The sequence below is a fragment of the Chlamydotis macqueenii genome, chromosome 17 (genome assembly GCF_036417535.1).
Source record: "Chlamydotis macqueenii isolate bChlMac1 chromosome 17, bChlMac1.mat, whole genome shotgun sequence".
NCBI classification, from domain to species: domain Eukaryota; kingdom Metazoa; phylum Chordata; class Aves; order Otidiformes; family Otididae; genus Chlamydotis; species Chlamydotis macqueenii.
This window is the reverse complement of record NC_141572.1, coordinates 10,959,667-10,984,202: the sequence shown is the minus strand read 5'-3', so window position 1 is coordinate 10,984,202 and position 24,536 is coordinate 10,959,667. Positions and strand designations below refer to the sequence as shown.

The window sequence follows — 24,536 nt, the reverse complement described above, 5'->3', positions numbered from 1 at the left end:
TCTTTTTTGTGCCAAAGCTGAGAAGTAACATGTCTTTGGTATGGAAGGGAACATTAACGGTGAATATTTAAGAGTTCTGATGGTTTATATTTGTCATTTACTGCCTTTTCAGAAGCTGGGATTGAAGAGCCACTAGTTGAGACTGCTGTTAAGTCTATTCCAGAAATACTTTTACATTCTCACCTACTGCTAGAAGTACTGATAGCCTCAACTTTAATCCAGGATTTGACAATCAGTGAATCCTGATTCAGTGGAGAGTGGATAGCAGTTATTTTGTAGCTTACCTTTCTAATTTTTCAAATGGATGCTCTTTTCTTTTGTGTGTGTATGTGTCTTTAAAAGCTTTTTAATAGTAATTTTCTGCCATGGGAAGAAGCCTGCCAAGGTCTGTACACTTAAGCCTCCAATCTTGATTTAATGACTTAATATATCATAGTACAGAATCATATTAATGCTTTTGCTTTCTCAGCCCACTTATTTCATTAACTAATTCAACAGAGACATAGGCACATGTTTTTATTTTCTCCCTGTCCTAACTCATTTGTGAGCCAAACTGAGTTAGGATATGGGAACCTCTCCTCATTGTGCAGAGCAAGGGATGGAGGAATAGCTGCTATGCAGTGTTCTCCTCTGCTCAAATTGTAATAGACATAGCTCAGGGAGATTGAAGACAGCTGTGGGTATGCCCGCTGAAGAGATAGTTAAAATAACTTTGTTCCTAGTTTGCAACTGTAAGTTAAAAACCATGGTTTCTATAGCTGGGGTTTTTTGGTGTTTGTGGGTTTTTAGCTGTGGAGTTTTCTGGGGAGAAAAAAGAAGAAAGTTGAATCACTAGGTTATAATAGTTAATATCTGATTCTTGCTTTTAAAAAAAAAAAAAAAAAACATTCTTTTTACTGATTATACAGGACCCTCAGTTAATTTAGGATTATTGCACAAGGCAATAGGAGACAATTTCAAAATTAGCACTACACTGGTTAAAACGCTTTAAAACTGTGAATTCTAGAAGAGTCATAGGTTGGGAGAGACTTTGGATTGGTGGTATGCAGAGCTCTGTTAAGCAGTCCAGAATGTTTCTAGTGGATTCCTCCCCTTCTGTGGGCAACCTAATCCAATGCTTAATTGTTTCATGATGAAGACCTTTTTTTGTTGTTTTTTCTTTTTAACTTCTATCCAGGCAGAATTTCCCTGTAAAGCAATTGTGCCTGTTGCATCTTGTTCTGTCACCATGTGTCCTTGTGAAGAGAGTACCTCCATCTTCTCTGTAACTGCCTTTTCGGCATTAGAGGATGCTGATTACTTCTCTCTTGAATCTTCTTTAGGCTAAATAAACCAAATTCCTTCAGCCTTTTTTCATCTGTCAAGTTCTACAACCATTATCTTGGTAACTCTCTGCTGGACCCTTTTTTATTCTTCACTAACTGTTTTGAACTGGGAGGACCCAAGCTCTATACGGTATTCCAGGTGTCAACTGAGAAGGGCCCGGTAGAGTGCAAGAATCCCATCCCTCCATCTGCTGGCTGCACTCTCAGTGGTGCAGCTCAGGATACACTTCACATCCTTTACTGCAAGGATGCACTTCTGATTCATGTTCAGATTCAGTTCATTTACCATTTCACCACTATTGTATTTCAGCCTGAGCTGATGGATCAGTTTGTTCCTATTACGTTTCAGCCTTGTTTCTGGAAGAATCTTCTTACTCCTTTTTTCTCTCTCTCTCTCTCTTTTATTTTTTTTTTCCCTCCTCTATGTGAGCACAAGGGAATACTCATTTTGTGGTGACTGCTCCTACTCTGCACTTTACAGTTTAATAGGAGCTTGAGTCATGCTTGAAACGTTTTTTGGTTAGGAATCCACCAGGATGTTCCTCTGCCATCTTTTTTTTTTCCCCTCATGGCTGTAGGATGGACTGTAGAATTTGGTCTGTTTGATTACATCCAATATTACGTCTTATGCTCTGTCTCTAGAAAAGTCCTACAAATTTTTAACTCTGTTTTTTATTCCTAGTTGGAAAGTGTATTCCACAGATCTTTTATGACAACAGCCTGTTGTTTAACTCATTTTGTAAGAATTGCCTTTTTAAAAAAAATCGCTCCAAAATACTAGAGGTGACTTCACACCTGTCCTGAGTATTAAACATTAATAGATAAGGACTGATAAATCTCCTTCTAGTTCACCTATCTCTAGAAAAGCTTATTCCTCAGGCTTATTCCTAAGGCTTATTATTGACAGTTTATCTGAAAGTATGTCTTTCAATTGCTTTAATACTTTGTGGTCTGAAATGGCTTGAAGAAAAATTCTGGATTAGATTCCAGCAGAATTCTCTTAATAGAGCCAATTACTTAATAAAAGCAGTAACAAAGATGAAATTATGTCAGAGATTTTAGGCTGATGTTCTGTTTACCGTCAGTTCTTTGAGAAATAGGAGCTTAATGCAAGATTGATTTCATTATACTGACCAAGCTTTTTCAAAAAACCACAAGTAGTTAAAAGCATTTGGGAAATAAAATTGTGCTGTATTTAAATGTGCCAGTTATGTGCTCAAAGCCCTACATTAAAAAAAAATTGAATTTTCAGTTTAAATGACAATCTCTCCAGTTTCTAGATTTGTTTTTTAGTGTCTGACCAATATCATACTTTTTTTAGTCTGAGAGGTAATAGTAATTCATAATGCACAGAGCAATTGGAAACAGAAACCAGTCCCTTTTAATTGTTTCCTTCCGTCGTATTTAATTCAGCATCTCTGGATACATTAAGATTCTTGGATGATGGGTTTGTTTTCTGCATATTGTCTTAATAATAAAAGCTGGACCCTACAGGAAGATTTAGAAAAATAGGGTATTCCAAGTTCTTTTTGAACCAACCAAACTGCAGGTGAACTTTTTAAAGTGGCTCTTTTTTTCCAGTGTTTATATTCAAAATTCAACATTGCATGGATGCTACTAATATTTAAAGTGACATTTTTCATTTATATAACTATAATGTTTAAGGGAAGATTACTTTCTCTTGTTTTAGTTTCATTTACCATTTTCAGCACAACTCTATCCTGGTTTTTTTTGCTCAAATGTTGGGATGAGGGAATGTACTTACAAAACTAAGAAAAATGTCTCTAGATTTTGGAGGTGAGCTGGAAGAGAACAAAGACATTGTAGGCTCTGTGAGACAAGGTATGATCAAACTTTTTTATTTGTACAGTGACTGATGTCTGGCTTTAATCGACTCCCGGTCTATGGTAAATAGAGCATATTCTGCAAGAATACCAATTCAACAGGGACTTGTTGAAACTATACCCAGCATTAAGTCACTAGATTGGAAACGTGTGTGTTAGAAACAGTTAATCAGATTCAGCAATGGTTCAGCATTCCTCCTTACTTTAACAGGGAGTGTCACCTCTGTCCTTGAAGTGCTGAGGCTACATTTGCTAATGCTTTTCAGTAGCTTTAACTACCTCGTTATGGGGGGGGGGGGGTTTAATCGTTTGGCTCCATGCATCTATGTCTGAGCAGATCTGCATTTAACTTAACTGTGGCAATGCCAACGTACATATTTCTCCTCCCCTTCCCACAATACTTGGCCATCCTGCAGAAGAAGAGAGAATATTTCAGCCAAGGGTTAAAAACCAGGACTGAGCTTTTTCTCCCTCAGTAGACTGTGCAGCAAGGGAAATATGGTCATTCATATTTGACTTTTATAACTAGCTTGCCACAAATGACTGTGTCAAGAAAAAGCCTCTATCCCTACCTTTATCCATCGTACTGATACAGATGTGGTCTGAGGCATTACTGGTTGCAGGGTAGGGGGAAAGAACTTTAAAAAAACTAACTCTGTAAACGTACACAGGTAGGAATTTATTTGCTTTACCAGTCTGATTTTTATTCCCTGTTTTTTTCCTTAAAGCCTTGTACTGTGGCTTTTAAGCATTTGTTTGCCTATTTTAAGTAATGTTGAAAAAGTTTTAACTAAGCAATAATTTAAAACCAATTTCCTGTCTCTCTTGAGGAGAAAGGAGGGAGAAGAAGGGAGAGCTTTTTTTTTTTTTTTTTTCTTTTGCTTTCAAATTTTCCCACCCCTGTGGCTTGAGGAAGCTGTGTGAAGAACATGTTCCCACAGACTGGGGGTCTCCAACAATGACATTTCCGTTTGCGAGCAGGCAGCGGGACGGCAGGCGAGGCTCAGACCACTGCCTCGGGCATTGTGAGCCTGAGCACGTACGCTGACGTCACCAGAGCTTGAACCTGCATTTGGTGGACTTTGTATAAAAAGTGCTAAAGCTGAGCAGGAAACGGAGATTTCCCTCGCATTCTTCTAGAAATTGCCTTTAGGTTTGTTTTTTTCCTCTGTTGGAGGAGATTGCAGTTGTTTTCCATTTGTAATCCAAATAATTAGTTTGACAAGAAATACAACTGCCTTCGTTCTCAGCCTGGGTCGTACAGTAACAATGATTCCAGGTGGATTTTTCTACATTAGGAATGACAAGCTTCAGTGTCTTGTAAAAAAAAAAAAAAAAAGGTGATGACTATTAAATTGCGGTCAGGTGGAAGTTTGATTTGTGTGACTGCATTTCTGCAGCTCTGTGATGGGAGGTTATAGTTCCTGCTACGTTACAATTTTAAAAACTAAGGGGAGCTTGTTAGCTTCTGCTTAAGCAGAGTTAGATATTAAAGCATATTTCTATTTCTCCATCAAGGTCTAAAAGATAAACTGTGAGTTGTTGTTACTGGTTGTTTCTTAATTAAAGTTTAAACTGACTGCTGTCCACTTAGCCTCTTTACCATTGTTTGACTGCCAACAGCCGTCAATACAGTCATTTTAAAGGTCACTGAAGCATCTTGTTCATAACTCTTTTGGACAAGGCTGATTCTTCTTACAATAACAGGTACAGTTTCAGGAGATGCTTTTACCAGTGCTGTTGAATTTCCTACTGGAACTAAAAGATCAAGAGTGCAAGACTGGGTTTCTGTTTCAGTCCCAAAGATAATGATTCCCTGCCACTGGCAGCATTCAATCTGTTGGAACATCTCTATTTCCAGCTGAAACTTTATTTTTGTTCGTGACCTTGTTCACATAAGTTTCTTTATAGAAATGGTTTGTTTAGAAGAGAAAATACTTGTCTTCATCAGTTAGAAATTTTATCTGGATATTGATGCAGTAGAAGCAGAAAAGTAAAATCTTACATTAACAGAGATACTATCCCACGGTCTGTTTCAGGGATTTTTAGGCATACATCTCTAACTCATTTGCTTTTCTATGATGTGCACAGTTGTACCAAATCTATACTACTACCCTCTTTAGCACAACATTTTGCACCTTTTTTGGAGGGGGGAGAGCTGGGAGGGTGACAGAGCTTAATATTACCTCAAAGGAATAGGCAAGATAACTGCCTTTCTTATCACTGCATTTCTCTGTTATTCTCTGTAGCAGTGGGGTTTGGTTTCTTACAACAGAACTTTAGTATTAGGCTGTTCACTTTCTCTGCTGATTTCTTGAAAGGTATTAAAAAAAAAAAAAAACAACCACACACAAAAAACTCACAAGTATTGGTGGATTTGTAGAACTAATACACGTTAGATTATAATTTTAATATTGTTTACATTTTTTTCCCTTCAAGAATATCGACATAACAAACTTCAGCAGTAGCTGGAATGATGGCTTGGCTTTCTGTGCAGTTCTCCATACGTACCTCCCAGCCCATATTCCCTATCAAGAACTAAACAGCCAGGACAAGGTACGACATTAAAAACTCAATTTCTGGGACTGCGAGACTGTATAATTAATATAGGTTAATAAAGAAGAATCAACAAATTTGAGTTCTAAAAACACCAATATTTCTAGGAATCGTAATTGAAACACTTCAAACTACCTTGCTGCTGTTTTTATTATAACATTTTCATATTATGAGATCATTGGGTTAAACAGAACTTTGGAACAGATAAAAGAGAAAAAATAACAGAACGTCATAAATTTAAGTCTGAGACATTTAACCCAAACAGTTGGGAAGTGTTTGCACTTTGGGTTTTGGAAGCAAAGAGTAATTAAGCTTAAAGATTTTAAATCCATCAAATTTGTATCTTGACATGTTTTGTTCATCTTTCAACATCACAAGGATGTTGTTTTCTCCTCCTTTCTCATACTGCTCAGTGGCTGTGATACTCTTAAGTTATATGTATCAAATAAAGGTAAACTGGAAGATGTCAAGACTGCAGAGTAGTCTTGTATGTATTCTAGTGTGCTATAGTTAATACCTACTGGTGTGCTGCTTGGAGATATATTATTAATGATAATTCCGTAAAAAATGTAAGACTATTCCATTAACACATAAAGAGTTTTTTTTATTTATCATTTTAAAAGAATAAATAATTGATTCTTTAGCATTCTTCACTGACAATGGTTTTGCAGCATTTTCTTCTGAATGCAGAATTAATACAAATTTTCCATAAATTTTTGGATTATATCCGGACATGTTCTTTTCTATTGTTCTTTTTAAATTACTATGGCCTATTATAGAATCCATTTGAAGCAAAAGTAGCAGCATCACTATGAACATTCTTAACACCACTTTATTATGTTTGAAGTAGTATTTCCTTGGATTCTGACATGTTTTTATATCTCATCCAGAGAAGAAATTTCACTTTGGCTTTTCAGGCAGCTGAAAGCGTTGGCATCAAATCTACTCTGGTAAGTTGTAAATGCATACTGAATTAATTATGTCCCATTTATAAAAATCAAATTATTCTATTTTGTACTTTTGAAAGATTTTGGTCCTTTATACTTAGAAATAGCAGCAGATGAGCTCAGCTAGAGGTTATGCCACCATATCATACTTAACTGGAAAACAAACGATACTCCCTACCTCAGTGGCTTTGTTTAATAAACCCACTGTTGTCAACAACTTGTAAGCTTACATGTTTTTTGCATTAAATAGTGACTGAGAGACAGACCTCCAGTATCTCCTACTGAGATCTCCTACTGAGATACAGTACTCCAGCTGCTGCAGGAAAGGAAACAAGATGCTAGCCTATAGCAGATAAACTCTTAAGCTTTAAGAGAAACATTCACTAAATCTCATCTCTCAATATCATAAGAAATAATAATAAAGACAATGGTTTTGCTTGAGAATAATTTGAGAAATAGTTATGTGATAAAATCCTCAAGAATGCATTAATTCTCTTCTGTCTCTGACATACTATAAAATTATTTCGTTTTTTGAATTCTAAGGTACAAATCAAGCTATATAATTTCTTCTTTTGCTGAGTGTAATATTAGAGTCAAGATTTTAACTCTTAAGTTTAGACTTTTAATTGGTCATCATTGTAAATAATGGAAAGGGTTTTTTTTCAATTATTTTTTATAATAAGCTTTCTTATACAAATTTTAGCTTAAAATAATTTGTTTTCAGTAGTATAGTATTTACTAGAAAAGGAAGGTTTCTGAAGGGATAGAATTGGGAGACTGCTAAGCCCTGGTGAATAAACACCAAAATTCAGCTAAAATTGCCAGTATCAGAGATGATACTTAAGTGATACTTTTGTAACCGAAATTCTAACAAAGCTGCCATAGTTAGCAACTAGTAATACAACAAAGTCAGCCATTTTTAAAAATAACACTTTCCCTGATCCTTACCTGAGCCCTTACCCTCCAGTATTCTGTTTGCTGACAATGGCAGTGCAACTGTTGAGCTTTAGGACGTTGACTTTGTCGGTGATTTGAACCATGGAAGTTTCTTACCAAGTGCTGCTGTAAGAACTAGATTGTGGAAAATAACTGCAGGAATTCTTACATAATTTAGCATTAGTCTAAATGATTGCTGTCTGACATTCTTTTTGTAATGTACTTAATTACAGATACTCTGAAAAGACAACTTGAATGGAATTAAATCTAAGTGCAAATTGTGTCCATCTTAAGGATTTAATATCTCTTTACAGACCTACATAGGCAGTGTTTACGATGTCTATGTTTGTGGATTTTTTTCCTTGTCCATATTGCATGAGTTGAGGGTGAAAAAGGGTGTGAAAACTACTGTGTGGCAATAGTAGTGGTAATGGAAGGGCAAGTTATTTGTTCCCTGAATAAGAAAATGTTGGGCTACTTTCATGTGGAGAATTTTTAAAAATTACTTTCTGTTTTTTGAGTTTTGGAGTTTCCTGGACCCAAAGCTTACAAAATAGACCCTTACAGTACACAAAAATTATTAGAAACTATGTCACTCTGTTTTCCTTTGTACATGTGCTGCAGAGGGTAGATCAGGCTTTGTTTACCCTGCTTATTCACAGACAATCTGGTGTACTGTTACTGTGACATACATGTGAACTGGTGTACCAGTTAGACATGAGCTGATTGCTTTGTCTCTGGGATATATGCAAACTGGTAGTAAAGTAAACTTCCCTCTTCCTTGCTTCTTTACTCAAAAATATGTATAAAGTAATCTAAAGTTCAGTAGTCTACTGTAATATGGGATTCAATTATTTATTGATGCTGACTCTTACCTTGATATGAATTTGGAACTTTAGCTTCAATTAATATCTGAGCCTTGATTCCATAACTCCCAGTTCCCAGGTGACTGCATTGACTTGCAAAGCTGGTTAGGGCTGTGTGAACACTGAAGTCTTGACCACCATAGTAATTGTACCAAGTGGAGGGCAACTCAAGTATGCACAGCATTACACATTTTGATCTTAAGTCAACAAAATAGCTATCTGCAAACATGCTATTCATAGCTGTTTGCATTTTGTAAGTAATACAGAGATGTGAGGAAGAAAACAGAGCTTTCTTCATCATTACTTTAAATTGTGGAAACTTTACAGATTTAGCATTCCAAGGAATTGTACAAACACTATCACATTACTCACAAGGTTATCATTCCTGATTTTGACCAATCTGTTTTCTGTGACAGGACATCAATGAAATGGTGCGAACTGAGCGTCCAGACTGGCAGAATGTCATGCTGTATGTTACAGCAATTTACAAATACTTTGAAACCTGAAACTCTTAATAATTCAACAGATCCATGGGATAAAACCAACATGAGCTACCAGATGGAAATCTTACTGCAATGCTAATCCCCATTTCACTGAAAACTGGCAACATTTGAGTCCCCTCAAACTTCAGTGACACTATCCTGGATTGCCTCAGATTGCTTCAGCTACTAAGCCTGGAAACAACTGTTTAAAAGCAAGAACTTGTTGCCACAGTGCTTGGAATAACCCAAGTTGTTATGCTATTCAGATTAATTATGTCGCCTAAAGAGCATGCACTACTTATGTGCTGCCTTTCCAGCCAGACTTCCTGAAGCTTTCTTTCCTAGGAGAGTGAGACAATGGATCCTCTAGCATGTAGGAGACTGAATGTCCAGCTAAAACTTTGAGAAGGAAAAAGATAACATGGCATCATATTACTGAACTTTCTGTAGCATCCTGATACCACAGAGTCTGAATATTCTACCCACAGCATATGGCACCCCAATACAGTAGAGTTCTTAACGGTAGTTTAGTTACTGCCTTTACAGCTATTTTCTCTCCTTTAAAATATGCACAATATTCTAGGAAAACAAGCTTTTATTTCATAACAACAAATCGTGTGGAAAAGAGCTCTTGATACTTCAAAAACTTTGGCACAGAAGAACTCCTCATTCTAAAGCTTCATTATTAGCCTACCTCCGTCACAGTGATGTGGCTTCCACCTTTATCTCATGGATTGTAAAGACTAGCACATACAGCTCCTGGTTTTCAGGGTACGCTATACTTCAAGGAATCTGTCCAAACTCCCTGTGCTTCCATTATAGCAGAAATGATTCAATAATCAACCCTTGTACAGCTCATTCTTTCCCCTCTTCCTCCTTTCCCTGCATAGCACGCACAGCTACCCCAGGCTTTACTCTACAGCAATACGAGCATACGCCATGGATTTCTGTGGTAGAATTTTGGAACTGGGATAGTATTTCCTCTGCAGAAAAGATCTTTTCAATAAGATGTAATAATGAAGTAGTTGTCTCAAAATCCAACTTTGCCATGTTTTCTGTGTGTTTTTCATTGATCTTGCACATCCTCATCTGACTGACAGAAGGTGAGACGTTCTCTGACAAGAACTATGGAGGAACTGATGTCATGTGTATACTGCCAGTAGTCTCGAATATTGCATGGAAATGACTCGCTGTCACAAGAAAGAATTGAGAAACTTTAGTCTGCTCAACCTTTATTTTCCTAAAATGTAGCTGAATTTTCATGTAATAGCTCTCGGGCAGAAGAGTTCAAGTAAGTGCCTTAGTGATCATTGAATTGATACATCCTGGCACTTCGGGGCCTCGTGCAGAATGTTAATGGCTCAGAATGATTTCATATTTCATTTGTCATAAGCTGTTTGTTGTAATCTTGTTTGTCAAATCAAGGGAAGACTTCACTCTCTCATTGCTTCAGCCTCTTATTTTTTTGAATACTTAGCAGCAGTTAAGGCACAGTTGAACATCTCTCATTAATATTAAGCAGAAGCTTACTTTAGAAGTGAGTTCTGTAACAACTGCTATTTATAAGCACATGCTCTTTCAACACAGTAACCCTGTTACAAAGAAAACGAATCTGCCATTCCTATGGTGCTCTTATGACTGTTAAGGACAGTTTGAATGTCATAGATGTTAACCCAGTGAATGCAACTGTGCTTGGCATCTGTGAAACTTCATGGTATAAAAGCACAGATTTGACTTAAAATTATTGCCAAGTCCAAAACCCTAGCATCTGAAGAACATAGCCCATGTGAAGAGTAATCATTCAGCATGATTCTAGCAACTAGCATTATGTAAAAATACACGCTTACACTGATATGTGCCTGTGAGAATTATGAAAATTTGCAAAATAACTAGGTAATCCATGCTGAGGACCTTTGGAGAAGTTTTCAGAGCAGCAGTGTCTCATACATTCTCACAGTTCTTTAGAACCCTAAAAGCAGCTAGATACTCTCAGATTATTAACTGATGCATTTGAAGAGCCAACGTAATCTAAAGACAATTGTTGCAAGAGAGGCTTCAAGTGAAAAATCTTCATTAACAGTTTTTAATAAAAGTCTGAAATACAATTTCCTCTCCCAAATATTTCTTCAGAAATTTCTGTTTACTTCATTTCTTCAAATGAGTTTCAGTAAGAGTAGCATTATTGGAAATACACCTTATTGCTGTCTTGCATTCCATCTCTTACTACTAAATTCCAAGTTTTCCCAATTTCTGTTTAAAAAGCTTGCTATTCATCCTCTGAACAGTCATTCTTATCTACAATTGTCTTATTCATTGCCTTAGATTTTAAGAAAATATTTTTCTAATTAAAAGGATAGCATTTCTTGGTCTAAAGTCACTCATGACCTGTTTTATTAAGGTAATTTGAGATTTAAGGTGATTTTTTTTCTGTCCAATGGTCAACTTCATTTATCTGGAATCTCGTATGAGTCCTTACATGAAACAACACTAATAGTATAACCATTTGTAAAAGGGGAAATCACATTTTCGAGATACTTTCTATTAAAAAGATGAGCTGCTGGTCTCCAGAGAGAGAGAGAAAAAAAAGTTATTAGTAATTACAAAAATGATCTTGTTTTGAACTTCAGAGCTCTGTAAACTTCTTGGTGTGATGTGTCTTATAAACCTCTGCTGAATTCATATCTGTAAAGGAATATCGGGCTCCATGAAGAGGCTTTGTAATAATAATATACCTGAGCCTTTACATCTAAGATGCTGCACAGCTGTCCAAGTGGAAGTAATGAAGCAATGGAAGATCTAAAACAAACATAATGCCCTGCTGCACTCTACAACTTGTTTTTTTTCTGAAGGTTCAAACAGCATTAAATTTTTCAAGAGGAAGAATAGCTGTAGGCCCTCAGGATGTGGACAACACTGTTCTGTTTGGTTCCTGCTCATAGTTAATCCTGAAACAGCCTGGGTTTTTGTACATATAAAGTGCAAATTTATCCTGACTTACTTTCCTTTCTTTTTAATCCAGAAAATATTTCTGAATGTACTAAAAAAGAAAGACAAATATTTTATCACCAATTTTATATTATTGTGTTTTACTATGTGCCTTGCAAATGCCTGTGCTGTTGTATATCAGGGTTACTCATTGCCTGGGGTGGGCAACAAAACGGAGCTGTCAAACATGTTGATGCAGATACAGCTATATCATCTTCTAGATCCTGTTTAGGAAAGACTTCATCGATCAGAGAGGTCAGTTTAGAGCCAGATGCCTGTTCAGTTTGGCTAGTTGTCATTCTGATGCAAGATCATCAGCAGTGACCTGAATGAAGAGTTGTGAGGTTTTCTTTACCAAAAAAAGAAGGGATTGGAGGAAAAAATTAATTTTGGTTATTCAGGAAGATTCTCTCAGAGAAGTTTTTATATGGATCGTCTAACAATTACAGAAATGGGGTAACTTCAGAATGGATTACACTTGACTTGGTTTTCGGTTGGTTTTGTTTGATCCAGTTTGATTTGGTTGTCTTGTACATTTGAATGGAAACACTAATTTAGTATCCCTGGTGTGAATCTCGGTGGCCGTCACAAAGATCTCTCATTCTTATGCCTTTGAAAAATTGAGAGTCAAATTTTCCCTTTTCAATTTTTATTTGTGGATAGGTTATCCAGAGTATAGTATTTAATTACGGTATGTTCAATAAAAGTAAATTTTTGTCTTTTTTGCATAAAATATATTCCTCAAGTTACATGTAGCATTTCTGATAATTTTTTGTCTCCAGTTTTGTAAAACACTTCCGCTGTTTGTGTTTTTCTGTAAAGTCCATTATCATACTTTAGAGTCCCCTTGATTTGCCAGAGGTTAATGAACTCAGCTTTGATGTATTGGTGTGAACTCATATGAATACCACTGGCACAGGTCATACTCTGGTTTTACATGCATAAGGAGAGATAAATTTTTCCCTTGCTCTAATGAGGCAGTACAGTGGTTTTGACTGTTGAGGATCTGCCTTAAGAATTCCATAGCTGTGACAAAAAATTCTCATTGGCAGCTCGTTTCTGTTAATGATCTCAATGTTGAGTTCTTATTTATTTTTTCAGTTCCCTAATTTAACACTTCAGACATTTGGCTTCTGTTGAATCTTTTGCATCACTGAAGAATTACTTTTACTCAATTATCTCTATTTCTGTACAGTTTTGGCCCAGGGTACAAACTTTATTATAGCCTAGTTTTAAACAAGATTTTTTGGGAGATTGGACAGATGGAGAACTGATGGGTGTTTTTCTTACTTTCTCTCTTCTGCTTGTGATGGGTTTGGGAACGCTGTCTGGTTTTCAGGTGATACGTGACAGTATCTTCCAAAGCTGCCCCCTCTGGATGCCTGGCGTGAAGCTATGCATAGGCTGAAGTTAAGCCTTTAAAACTGTGTTCATGTGATGCACATGGTGACTTTACTTCTGATTTATCTCTTGCAGCTAGTACAGTCACAGCTCAACTGCAGGCTGTGTTGAGCAGGAGCTATTAAGGGGCAGAATTCTTCTGAGAAGGAGTCCAGTTGTGTACAACTTTAGACTATTTTTTGCCTGTTGTGAGTAATACTCTTGCTGAGGTGGCCTGGGACAAGATTTTAAAATACTAGTGTTCATGTACAGACTGATTTAACTATATAGTTTGTTTGTGGTCCTTCCCTTTACTTGGTAAATATTTATTTCTGTTTTATTTTTATGTTCTGCTAAGCTCTGTTGCTGCAGTTCCTTACTTTAAGCTAGCATTAGTGTATGAATACTCAGTGATATTAACCAGTTTGAGAAATTTTTTGGTGAAAAGTAGTATTAAAGCGTAGTTGTCATCCTCAAGGTCTGGACATGCCACCGTGCTTTCCCAAGTCAGTGTGCGTTGATTGGCAAAACAGGTTAGAGCTGCTTAACTCTCTCATGACTTCCCTGTCTCCCATACAGCCTGTGTCACCCCAGGGGTCCATCAGGTGTTCTTAACCCCAAATTATCAGCTCCTTAAACGAGTTAAGGGTTCATAGACATCTCTTAATATATTTAATTGTCCCTATTTAGAAAGATACCTCTAATAGTGTTTCTGCTTTCAAAGGAGAGTGACTGGATAGGTTTTAAGTTACTGTCTGGCTTGCTGAGTATTCCCAGTCCTTCATTCACTTAATTTTTTTCTGTTGTATTCCCTATGATTTCAGTATTGGTGTCATAGTACGCTTTGTCATTGTCAAAGCCAAGATGTTAAGCATCTGGAATACGTAGCAAGTCTGCTTTTGATAATTAATGCTAAATAACTTAAAGGATCAGGGTTTGTACAGTTCTGATTTCTGATAGCCTGTTGATACGAGTGTCTTTTTTCCCCTTATGTATTTGTGCTTGCCAGTTTTTGGGATGCAACACCCTTGAACTCAGTTTGACAAGGCCACTATCCTAGCCTCCATAAATTAATTCATTCTGTGATAACAGGATTATTTCCTCACACTGAAACTTCAGGAAAACCTAGGAATACCAGATGACTTCCAACTGACATTTATCTTTTACTTGGAGTATTCCTTACACTTTAGGGCACTGTCTGCCACGGAGCTGCACATAAAGTTCCCACCAGTTCCAGCAGGACTTGTGGATGCAAAACAGTAGGGTAAACTTTTGGCAGAATGTTATGGCAGCCTGATGCAATTAAGCTGTTTTCATTTTAATCCCCTATTTTCAGGGGGTTTCAGTTTAGCCAAAATCCCTTACGCAAAGCTGAAATGTGGCACACTTGTTCTCCACTGGGAAGTATGCTTCTGTTTAATAATATTTTTTATGAGACTGTATTTATGGAAACTGAAAGAAAAATGTCATGAAGCTAGTTTTGTTGCACTTTTCTAAGGCTTTTGTATTTTGCATATAGTTCTAGAATATGACCAAGTTGTTTGGGGAAGTCAAGGCTTAAAACCTACTGTGCCCCAGCATGGCAGCGTATCACGTGCATTTTCATTCTAGTGCTATACGTATTATTTTAATGGCATGTAACTGGTGTATTTATGTGGTGGTTAGGAAGCCCAGTGGACATTTCCTGCTGCAGAGGAGCCATTGGCAGTCCTGGTTCCACAGTTCATGGAATGACCTGTTTTGGCAGTAGACTGCATTTGCAATAATGGAATCGTCAATTTTTGTTTCTGAACTCTATTTCAACAAATGGGGAGAACGAGGCTGCTCTTTCTTTGTTCCATTGTTGAAATTTCTCTAGAGGCTTTTACTGGTTTCCAATTATTGCATATGTTTAATTAGGATAATTACTTGGAAATCAGTTCAGTAAAGAGGGCACAAGTACACATAACATACTCAAGTAATTAATCCTTGTAACTTAACAACATTTCAGTCTGTTAGAAACTTCTGGTTTTTGCATATATTGTAAGGTCAATTTTACTATTTTTAAGTAGCACTTTTATACATATCTGAAGGGTTTTCTGAACAGAAATGTTTTTTTTTTCTGTATGTTATCTAATGGAAAGAAAGTATAACACTACTAAACAAAGCATAGACTAGTTAGCCTCCAGACTGTCGGTTCACTTTAGGTCAGTAATGATCAAGAGTTGTTCAATGTGTGTGAAATAAACCTGTGATCCCCTTTAATATTGGACAACTCTCCAGATCAAAGTCAGAAGGGCATTAGTTGGTACCCTCCAACTCTTTGATGAGGGTACTTTCAGTTCAAGTGTGAGGCAGAATTGACAGAACAGGGTGATGGATTCTGGACTTCATGAAAGAACAGAATTTTATTGATGTCTCAGTCTAACTTCACAGCACTGTATTGGGTAAGGACTAATCTTGTTTGAGATGACACTGCAGCCAGTACTAGTATCTCCTAAATAGCTAATTTAAAGCTTATTTTCCATTACTGTAAAGATGATGTAGAAACAGTGATTCTTAAAAGCTCTTCTCATCCATCCAACTTTTCTGATTTGTATTGGTTTTATACTTCCTTGAAACACAACTGTTAGACTGACCTAACAGTACATGTTTGGGTTTAGTAATTCTTATTCTAGATAACAAGCTCTTTTCTCTTTTCAAGAACCCTTTCAAATTATTTACAAACACATATTGACAGAGAGAGATTTTACATAAATGTTTGTATGTACATATATACACACACATACACGTGTGTGTACATATATGTACATCCGCAGGTTCTTAATAAAACTGAACATGTTTAAAGAAGTGCTTGCATCTTGAATGCTTAGGGTGGTGTATTAGCTTATATATTTAAAAGGTAAGGAGGAAAAAAAGCATTTTGTTTGCTTCTGGTTAGAGCTGAGAAATACAGGTTTGAGAAAAAAAATTGGAAGTATGTTGAAATTGTATTTCACCCTGTTTCTGGTTTGAAAGGCACAAGCTGTTAATCAATGGAACTTAAAAGGTCAGCAAGCATATTTTAAGCTAAACCTTTTGGAGGACCAATATGCTTTTAGTTTGCAAGGACCACTAAAGATCTGGGCATTTACTTTCTCCATAATGTATTCTGTATGAGTATTTAGTATGTATGCCTTCAATTTGCCAGTGTTGCCATGTTTTCTTCTTAATTATTCATGAAATAAAGATTACAAATAGCAAAATGTGTGTTTACGTTTTCTTGAGTGAAGCCACTACAGAGGCAATACTTTAATGCTATTTCTGGCACCATGGTTTTTCAGGAGTAAAAATTACGGGAAGTTGATTGTGGCGGTTTATACGGTATGGATGAGAAGTACATGCAAATGATTTGCGTGCACGTAACCTCATGACTTTTTGAAAGTCACGTCTCTCTTGGTATACCAGCACACTTTGCGGTATCTGCCCCTGAAGGGTTTTAAATTCTAAGATGGTGAATACCCTGGATAAGAGGTACGTGTTTTGGGCATCTACTTAACTTCTGTTGTTCTAATATTGCATGTGAGTATCAGAGAAGGGAATTGCAGAGAGTATCTTCCATTTAGGCAACTTCTGTAATACACTGCAGGATTAGAATTATTTAAATGTTACTTGACCCAACCCAAGTAAGGCAATGCATGCGTGTGTGCACGCTCGCTCCCTCGCTCTGTAAAGGAACTAGGCGGGGGAGAGACTGGGGAGTTAATCTCTAGGACAGTTCAAAGTATTTAAAGCAGATGCCTAAGAATAAAATTTCCAGGTGAAAATAAAGGCTAGAACACCTTAAATCTGATTTGGTCTCAATCATCCTGGATGGTAACTGTTTTCAAATGCTGGTTTAGAGCTTTAATTTCAAGTGTTCTGGAATAAATCGGATCCAGAGGTTTGGACTGAGCTCCTATTTATTTCAAATGTTGTTCTTAAATGCATGGACTAGTACAGGTATTGTAATTCTACCTATTTCTTACATAATTTTTGTGAGGTTTTGTGTGGTGTTCTCTGACTGTTCTGCAATCCAGAAGTTTTCATACTTGTTTTAAATATAAATGTTTTAAAAGTGTAGTGTAGTAAACTCATATCAGAAAACAGATGTTTTTCTTTTCTATAGCAAGTGCATGACAGCATTATAGAAGTGACCTGTATGCCTGCAACTGGCAATCTGAATGTCAAGACAGAAGCAGTGAGATGGAGACAGGCCAGGCCTGAGGTATGCTAAAACAGTAGTGCCTGCACAGTCTGTAGAGCTGGAATTTTTTTTTTTTTTTCCCATATCCACTGAAATAATATTTCCTAACCAAAGTGTTTTTTGTGGATTGTCTTGCAAGCTGTCACTACAGAATTTTGTTTAAAATGTGAAGCTAGCTCCGTAAGTGAGATTTAAGTGGAATATAATAAAATCCGTTAAATAATTTTTGACGGCCTTACTGTAATGAAAAACTGCAGCTATATTGAGTAGTAAAATAAAACCTCAGAAGCAACAGCAATATCATATTCCACTGTATTAAATGACAAAAGCTTATATTGGAGTTATGGTTGTTCTGCAGTTAAATTCTTTGTAGGAACTAGGTTAGCATGACAGAACTTTCTGCTAAAATTCTTGTCATAAATGGTTTCACAATTGCTTTGATCAACGGAAGAGACTTGGATTATATCATGTGTGTTGCCAAGAGCTGTGTGTAATACCAGAAAGTGTACAAGAGGGACTCATGAAGATGTAAGTTTTTCCCACACAAAATTCTTTTAAAACAGAGACACTAACTTATCATAAAAAGTTAACTCCCTTCTCCAGATGGGAAGATATTAATAGCCAGCAGCCACTGTTAAGACTGTAAAAAAAACCGAAACAAACAAAAAAGGCACTGAATTCTGTGCCTTTCACATTGTTCACCCTCTCTTAGCTCCCTTGCTTCGTGTTTTGTCTAGGATAGGGGTTTCAGCACTGGTTTTCCTTGGGCCCAGGATTTGTGTTCTGGTTTCTTAAACTGATATGTTTTCTTTTTGGTCAATACTAAAGTATGAGTGAGGTACAGAATTCTTTTTTTAATTGCTCAAAAAGTAGTTATGGTATTGTGGAAAGCTCTGGTACCTTCCATATGAATTCCTGCTTGATGCTGCAACTCAACACCTTGAACAGAAAAGTGAACTAATCAGTGTCTGTATTCCTAGCAGCTCAGAATTGGAAGATCATTTATATCAAATTAAATGGTTTTTATTAGCTTCACTTCTGTTAGAAAAGTTGCTTTGAAACTTCTCCCATGTGTCTTTGTTTAGAAAAACAAAGAAATTTACAAAAAAAAAAAAAAGAAAATTCAATAAGGAACTGATGCAATCAATGCTAATCCAAGTTAAGGTTTTTACCAGTCTTTGTCTGCCACTGCCCTCTGCATCGCCATGGCTGAACTGAATTTCTGTGTATGAAATGCCCTGTTTGAAAAACGTGATGTTGACTGTTTTTAGATATTCTTTACCCTTCAGGATTTTCAGTTCTTTGGAACCTCCTTAATCTCATTATGAAAATAGGATTGAACACACAGTATGTCTTATCACACTATTTTTACTTCTAGACATCTGCATAGGTTATATAGCATGAGGAAATACTTGTATTTCTCTCCAGTGCTGTGCATAGCTCCCTCTCTTGTTTATGTTTCCTTTTCTTAAACCATTTTAGGCTCTTTCCTCACGCCAGAAGCCTAAAAGTTAAGCTCTTAAAAATGAAAGAAACTTGAGAAGGAGACATAACAGTCTGGAGACAACTTCACTGAGCTGTTGACAATATCATATTTTTCAAAAATAAATATCCCACAGAGCACCGAAATGCCAGTGTGTTGAGTTAATATTGTGAGTCTCTGAGACAGCGTTCAGAGTCCATCAAGTGCCATGGAGTACAGCCCAGGGTAAAGCCTGCGGTGCATATAACCAGTGCTGTCTCTTGAAAAAGAAAATCACAGCATTGGAGGATCTTATCCTGAGAGGTGCTGAGCATCGGCAGTTTTGCAGTTCAGGAGCTTAGGCGTTCAGTCCTCTGGAAAAATCCTTCCTGAAAATGGCTGGTCTAACAATAATATAGCTGGACTATTGTCCCAGCAGAGAAGAAACGTAAAGGGAAGACATGCTGCAGTTTTTATCTTGGCCAGAGGTACAAACGTTATACAGGCACTGCAACAGGGTGTTAAAGCACTAACTTCACTTCATAAACCTATGAAGTTCCATCATTTTGCACCCATGTTTCAGGCAGACGCTATTCCCTAGCAGGGAGTGGTGGGGAGCGGGGTCAGTAGCTACTTTTTGTCTCCACTGTGAGAGGAGCTTGGATATACACAATATGGATTTTGTCAAGTTAAATAAGGATTGCCCTCTCATTGCTCCTTAGAATAAAATAAGAATAGTGTAAGTGAAGAAGAATCATCTGACTTTTTCTGCTGGGCGTTGCAACTCCAACAGTTCCTTTATTGTATAAAGGTAACTTCTATATATTCTAGAAAATAAATAGCTGTTGCTCTGCAGCTCCCACATGATGATTCAGGCTACCAGTTTTTCTTCTATTAATAAGTCTACAAAGAGTGCTTAAATTTAGATTGAACTCCTTCTCAGACTCTGTCATGCTGAACAGCATTTAGAGAAAAGAAGCCACAGTCTGTTTGGGCAGTGCCTTTTACCAACACTAGTCCAACTCAAAATATGAAATTACTGAAAATCCTTCTTTCGTTCCTGACCGAAGTGCAAATGGCAGGATTTAAACAGCGTTGTGGATATAGGTTTGCATTTCCCTGTGAGCACAGCTCTTGTCTTGTTTTCCTTCTGTTCCAGATGAACTGATGATCATTTTCAGTCCTTCACATGGAAGCCTCAATACACAGCTATGATTTTCCTGCTATCTTGCTGTTTACCAGGGTGGCAGGCTGATTTTTGTTACAGTCATTATATATGAGTCGGGTTTGTGTTTACAGTGGCATCACTGATGTGCCCAAGCAGACTGTCGTTCATGCCGTAGCAGGAAAGAGTGTGAAGTTTTTATTTACTTTGCTCTCCTCTTTTTGAAGGAAGCGTTTTGAGGTTTATTCTACACCGTCTTTCTAGAGCTTACTACTTGAGCTTGGTTGGTAAGTCTGAGAAGTGGAAATAGTCTTCTATCACTGCTTTTCAGCTGCCCAAAATTCAGGAGTCTGGTTTATTCATTTAGGAGATAATGTACAGTATGTTACTGCAGCTCTGCTTTTCAGGAATGAAAAAGCCCTTACTGGCTGTACACAGGAGAATCAGATAATTTATTTTCTTGCAGTACTGGACTTCTTTCAGCTCACAGCCTGAGCCAGCAGCAGGCTCTGGGCGTGTGGCAGTGCCTTTCCCATGGCTGCTGAGGCTGCTGGAGGCTGTTTTTTTGCAGGTATTTTCAACCTACTTCATGTAGTCCCTTCTCCAACTGTTACCTGGCCACAACGGTTGTAGTGCTGGGCTTTTCCCTCATTAGTGACTGAGAAGGGAAAGGAAGTCACCATCCCTGGAGGTGTTCAAAGAACATGTACGTGTGGCACTTCAGAACATGGTTTAGTAGGCATGGTCATGTTAGGTTGATGGTTGGGCTTGATGATCTTGGAGGTCTCTTCAAACCATAAAGATTCTGTGATAAAACAGCAGCTGCTCATTATAAACACATTTACTTGTGCAGAAGTGAGAAAATAGCATGCAAAAGTAATAGAGGAGTTGACTCAGTTGGTCTGGGAGGTGTTAATATTGATTTTTAAAATCTTGAAACACTGCAGAACTCCCAACGGCACAGAGAAAAATCTGTAGGTGACAATAGAGACCTGATATGCCATCCAAACTGGAATGGATGGTGAGGGAAGGAACTAGTGGTTTGGTGGTTTTGGTAGTGGTATCAGAATGTTTTTATGGAAAAAAAAGTAATTTCTAAGAAGCATTAGAAGCTTGTTAGGGTACCATATCAGCCACCTGTGAAAGCACTTGGGATCATTAAATCAGCAAGTCATATCTTTTATGACTTGCTGCTCTAAAAGAAAATCATAGTCTACATCAAATCATCTTAAAACTGCTTAGCTGCAAAAATCAAAGAAGAGTTATAACTGGGAAAAGAGACACCCAATGAAGCATTTATGGGGCCCTTCAAAGACGTGTTGATCAACATCTGTGAGTCAGGAAACGTAAGATGATGTGTTGAGGATGGGACTGTTGGAAGAAACCAGGCTGACAGCTTAATAAAGGGAGCTGACTGCAGCAGCTTTGTTTTTAATGTATTCAGGGCAAAATCATATTTAGAAACTGCATTCCTTCTCCTTGAAAATATTTTGAGTCCCAGCTTTCATTGATTTCAGTGGGAGAGAGTCATTTGGATGTCTTTGAGGATCTGGGCCAAAGGTGAGAGGCAACTTCTACAATGTAGGAAACACTACACTGGAAAGGAGCAACGCAGGAGGCCCTGGCAGACAGCTAACTGCTACAGCATGACCTGTCCCTCAAGTTCAAATACAATTGCACAGCATAAAGTTTCATGGAGTGAAAAACTAGGAGTGGGAAAACACTACCTCTTGTACAGGGCAAAAGTGAGACCAAGTCTAGTGTCAGCATTCAGCATTTTTCAAAAAGCTCTGGCAAACCTCATGTAGGCAGGCAGTGTTTCTAAATTTATCAGTATTGCAGCATGTTTTGATGAGGCTTCTAAATTTCTCATCGTCTCCCATTTTTGCTTTTTCTTTTGACTTGGCTAGTCAATATATGTGGTCCTTAAAATCACTACGGGTTAGTGTGTGGAAGATTACTCCAGCCTTTTCTGTAACTTCCTAGGGAAAATTCCTTTTTTTTTTTTTTTTTCTTTCCTTCTTCCTCTGCAGGATTCCCATTGTTTGGAGCAGCGCTTTGGTCTCCACTGAGCTGTCATTCATTCACAGCTGCGTGGCTGAGGAAGACCGTGTACCAGCCTGCCTTCCTGGCTGCGGTAAGAGCGGAGGGCAGGACAGCACAGGTGCCAGATGCTGCTGCCAGTGCTAAATTTTTAATATTTAGATGCTCATAGGTTTTGAGGTTGGTGCTGAAGTGGCTGGTGCTGATTCTGCTACTTTTTTCCTACTGTCTTGATAGACTGATAAAACTGAAAGCACCGTTCATGCCCTTGCTACCAGAGAAGGCTGGGTAAGCCAGTTTCCTGTGGGTCAGCGTAACGTGCATACATTTCTGGCAGATGTGACGTAAGCAAAGCATGTCTGGGTTTGGGAATCCTGAAATAAAAACTTTTGCTGCATGGCACAAGCATCCAAGCTGCGGCGGTCCCCTGTGCGGAGGGGCTTGGGCTCTTTGTCATTGAAATGAATCGGTTTTTCATAGGCTGGGGTCTGCCATGGGGTTGGTGGGAAGCGTGGAGTCACGCTCGTGGTTTTTCCTGTTTGTAATGTCCAGCCGATAGGAGCGTGTAGATAAATTACTTGCTAAGATGTAAAGTTGAAAAATAGCAATAAAAAAAAACTTAGAAGATACCCAGAAAGAGCAGCGGCTTCAAATTCTTGCGAGGTTCTCTCTCCGCTTCAAAATTGCTGTGAGATGAGTCATGGCTGTTCCCCAAGTCTGCTCCTGTGGAGGAGCAGGAGAGGGCTGGGGACTGGCACAGCCCCAAGGGCCACGGCCACCGCAGGCCTGACTCCGGCCAGGAAACGCATGTGCGCATGCTGGTGGGATCCACAAAGACCTGCTCACTGGGAACTGGGAAACTTCTGTGAAATATTAAGTATCTTTGCTGAGAACTCTTAAACACTTGCAGAGCAGTAATGCACAGGGTTTCCCTTCCGTTGGTAGTAATGACAGTTAAGCAGAGAAGAGAAGGAAGTGCAAGCTTCTCTCTTTCAGATTTCCACACAGCACTGCGCTGTGCCACTTGGTGAAGCTGCGGGCTGAAACTCGCTGGGTGGGTTCTCCAGCCGGGAAAGAAGTAGATGCTTAAAACAATGTGCGGAGAAAGCCCTCCTTTCCTCTCCTACTGTCATTGTATGCAGATCACGCACAGTAAAAGCCCGTTTCTGTCCCTTGCAGGTCCCTCAAGACAAGAGCTGGACGCCTTGAAGTAAGTGGCGATCTCTCCTCCAGCCGCTTTGCGAGGTGCTGGTCCGGCTTGGCCTTGTTGGCGCGGAGCTCCCCCGGTGCCCGGTAAAGTTGCAAGGCTGCCAGGCGCCCGGCTGGACCTTGGCGGGGGTGGGGGGGCCGCGGGACCCGACGGGGCTCGCCGCCTCCGTCCCGCCGGGGCCGGGAGCGGGGGTCGCCGCGCCGCCCCCGCCGCGGGCCCTCCCCGCCGCTCCCGCCCCGCGCCGCCCGCGCCGCCCTGCAGGGGGAGCCGCCGCCGCCGGCTCCGCGCCGCCGGGCTGCCCGCGTCCTGCGGCGGGAGGGCGCCGCGCGGCGGGAGCGGGGCAGCGCCCGCCGGGGCCGGGGCTGCGCACCGCCACACGCCTCCCGGGCGCGGCGGCAGCGGAGGCGCGGGCGGAGCGGCGCGGAGCGGAGCGGCGCCCCGAGGGCAGGTGGGTGATGCCGGCGTCGCCGCGGCCGGGCTCCACGGTGAGGGGCGGCGGGTGGCCGGGGCGCAGCTTTCGGGGCGGAGCGGGACCTCCCGGCCGGGGCGGGCTGCGGGTTTCGCCCCGCTGCCTCCTCCCGCCTGGGCGGTGCGGGCGGCCCCGCTGGTGCATCCCGAGCCCGGTCCTGGGAGCCGCGGTGGGCAGCGCGACTTCCCTCGCGTCCTTCGCGGTGTTGGCGGCAGCCCCGGTTCATCTCCTGCCTCTCCCGCGAGTTTTCAAAGTGGCCGCCCGCTGCCCTCTCGGTACTGCCTGACCCCAAGACGGGGGCGATTTTTCTTTGCCACCACTTTCCCGTGCCCCGGCTGGGATGGTTTTTCCAGCGTGGAGCCGATGCTCTTCACGCCGGGCTGGTTCCCAACTGTCAGTCTCCCGACACACCCCCGCACTCGGAGATGTTTGCTCCACGGATCTTCCCTCAAACATGAAGTGCTGGACTTTGCCCCCTGCACCCAGCCCTCCTCCTAGCCCTTCAGCTGATATTTGTGCTTGTGCTTTATCACAAAATAGCGATTCCACAGGAGCACCCTGCATCCTGTAAACCTCTCCGGAGTGTTTAACAAAGGAGATTTCCACGCACTTTGCAATCACACTAAGGGAAAAAAGGGCAGGGACTGAACAGGTGGCATTAA

General features: G+C 39.5%; 2 protein-coding genes across 4 annotated transcripts in view; both read left to right on the top strand.

Annotated features, from left to right (window-relative positions):
• Nucleotides 1-16,545, top strand: part of SPECC1L (sperm antigen with calponin homology and coiled-coil domains 1 like) — a 69,240-nt gene extending 52,695 nt beyond the window's left edge. For both annotated transcript variants that reach the window (XM_086761229.1, XM_086761228.1), the window contains 3 exons: nt 5,609-5,725; nt 6,616-6,675; nt 8,891-16,545. In XM_086761229.1, coding sequence (XP_086617355.1) covers nt 5,609-5,725; nt 6,616-6,675; nt 8,891-8,980 — 267 coding nt within the window. In that variant the 3' untranslated portion in view covers nt 8,981-16,545. The remainder of the gene's footprint in view (nt 1-5,608; nt 5,726-6,615; nt 6,676-8,890) is intronic.
• Nucleotides 16,546-23,435: 6,890 nt separating this feature from the next.
• The window catches only part of ADORA2A (adenosine A2a receptor), a 28,500-nt gene continuing 27,399 nt past the window's right edge, over nt 23,436-24,536 (top strand). The window contains exon 1 of one of the 2 annotated variants that reach the window (XM_086761749.1): nt 23,436-23,488. The gene's annotated coding sequence lies outside the window, so the exon portion shown is untranslated. Of the gene's footprint in view, nt 23,489-23,730; nt 23,854-24,536 lie in introns of those variants that run through there. The other variant, XM_086761748.1, reaches the window with a different exon arrangement.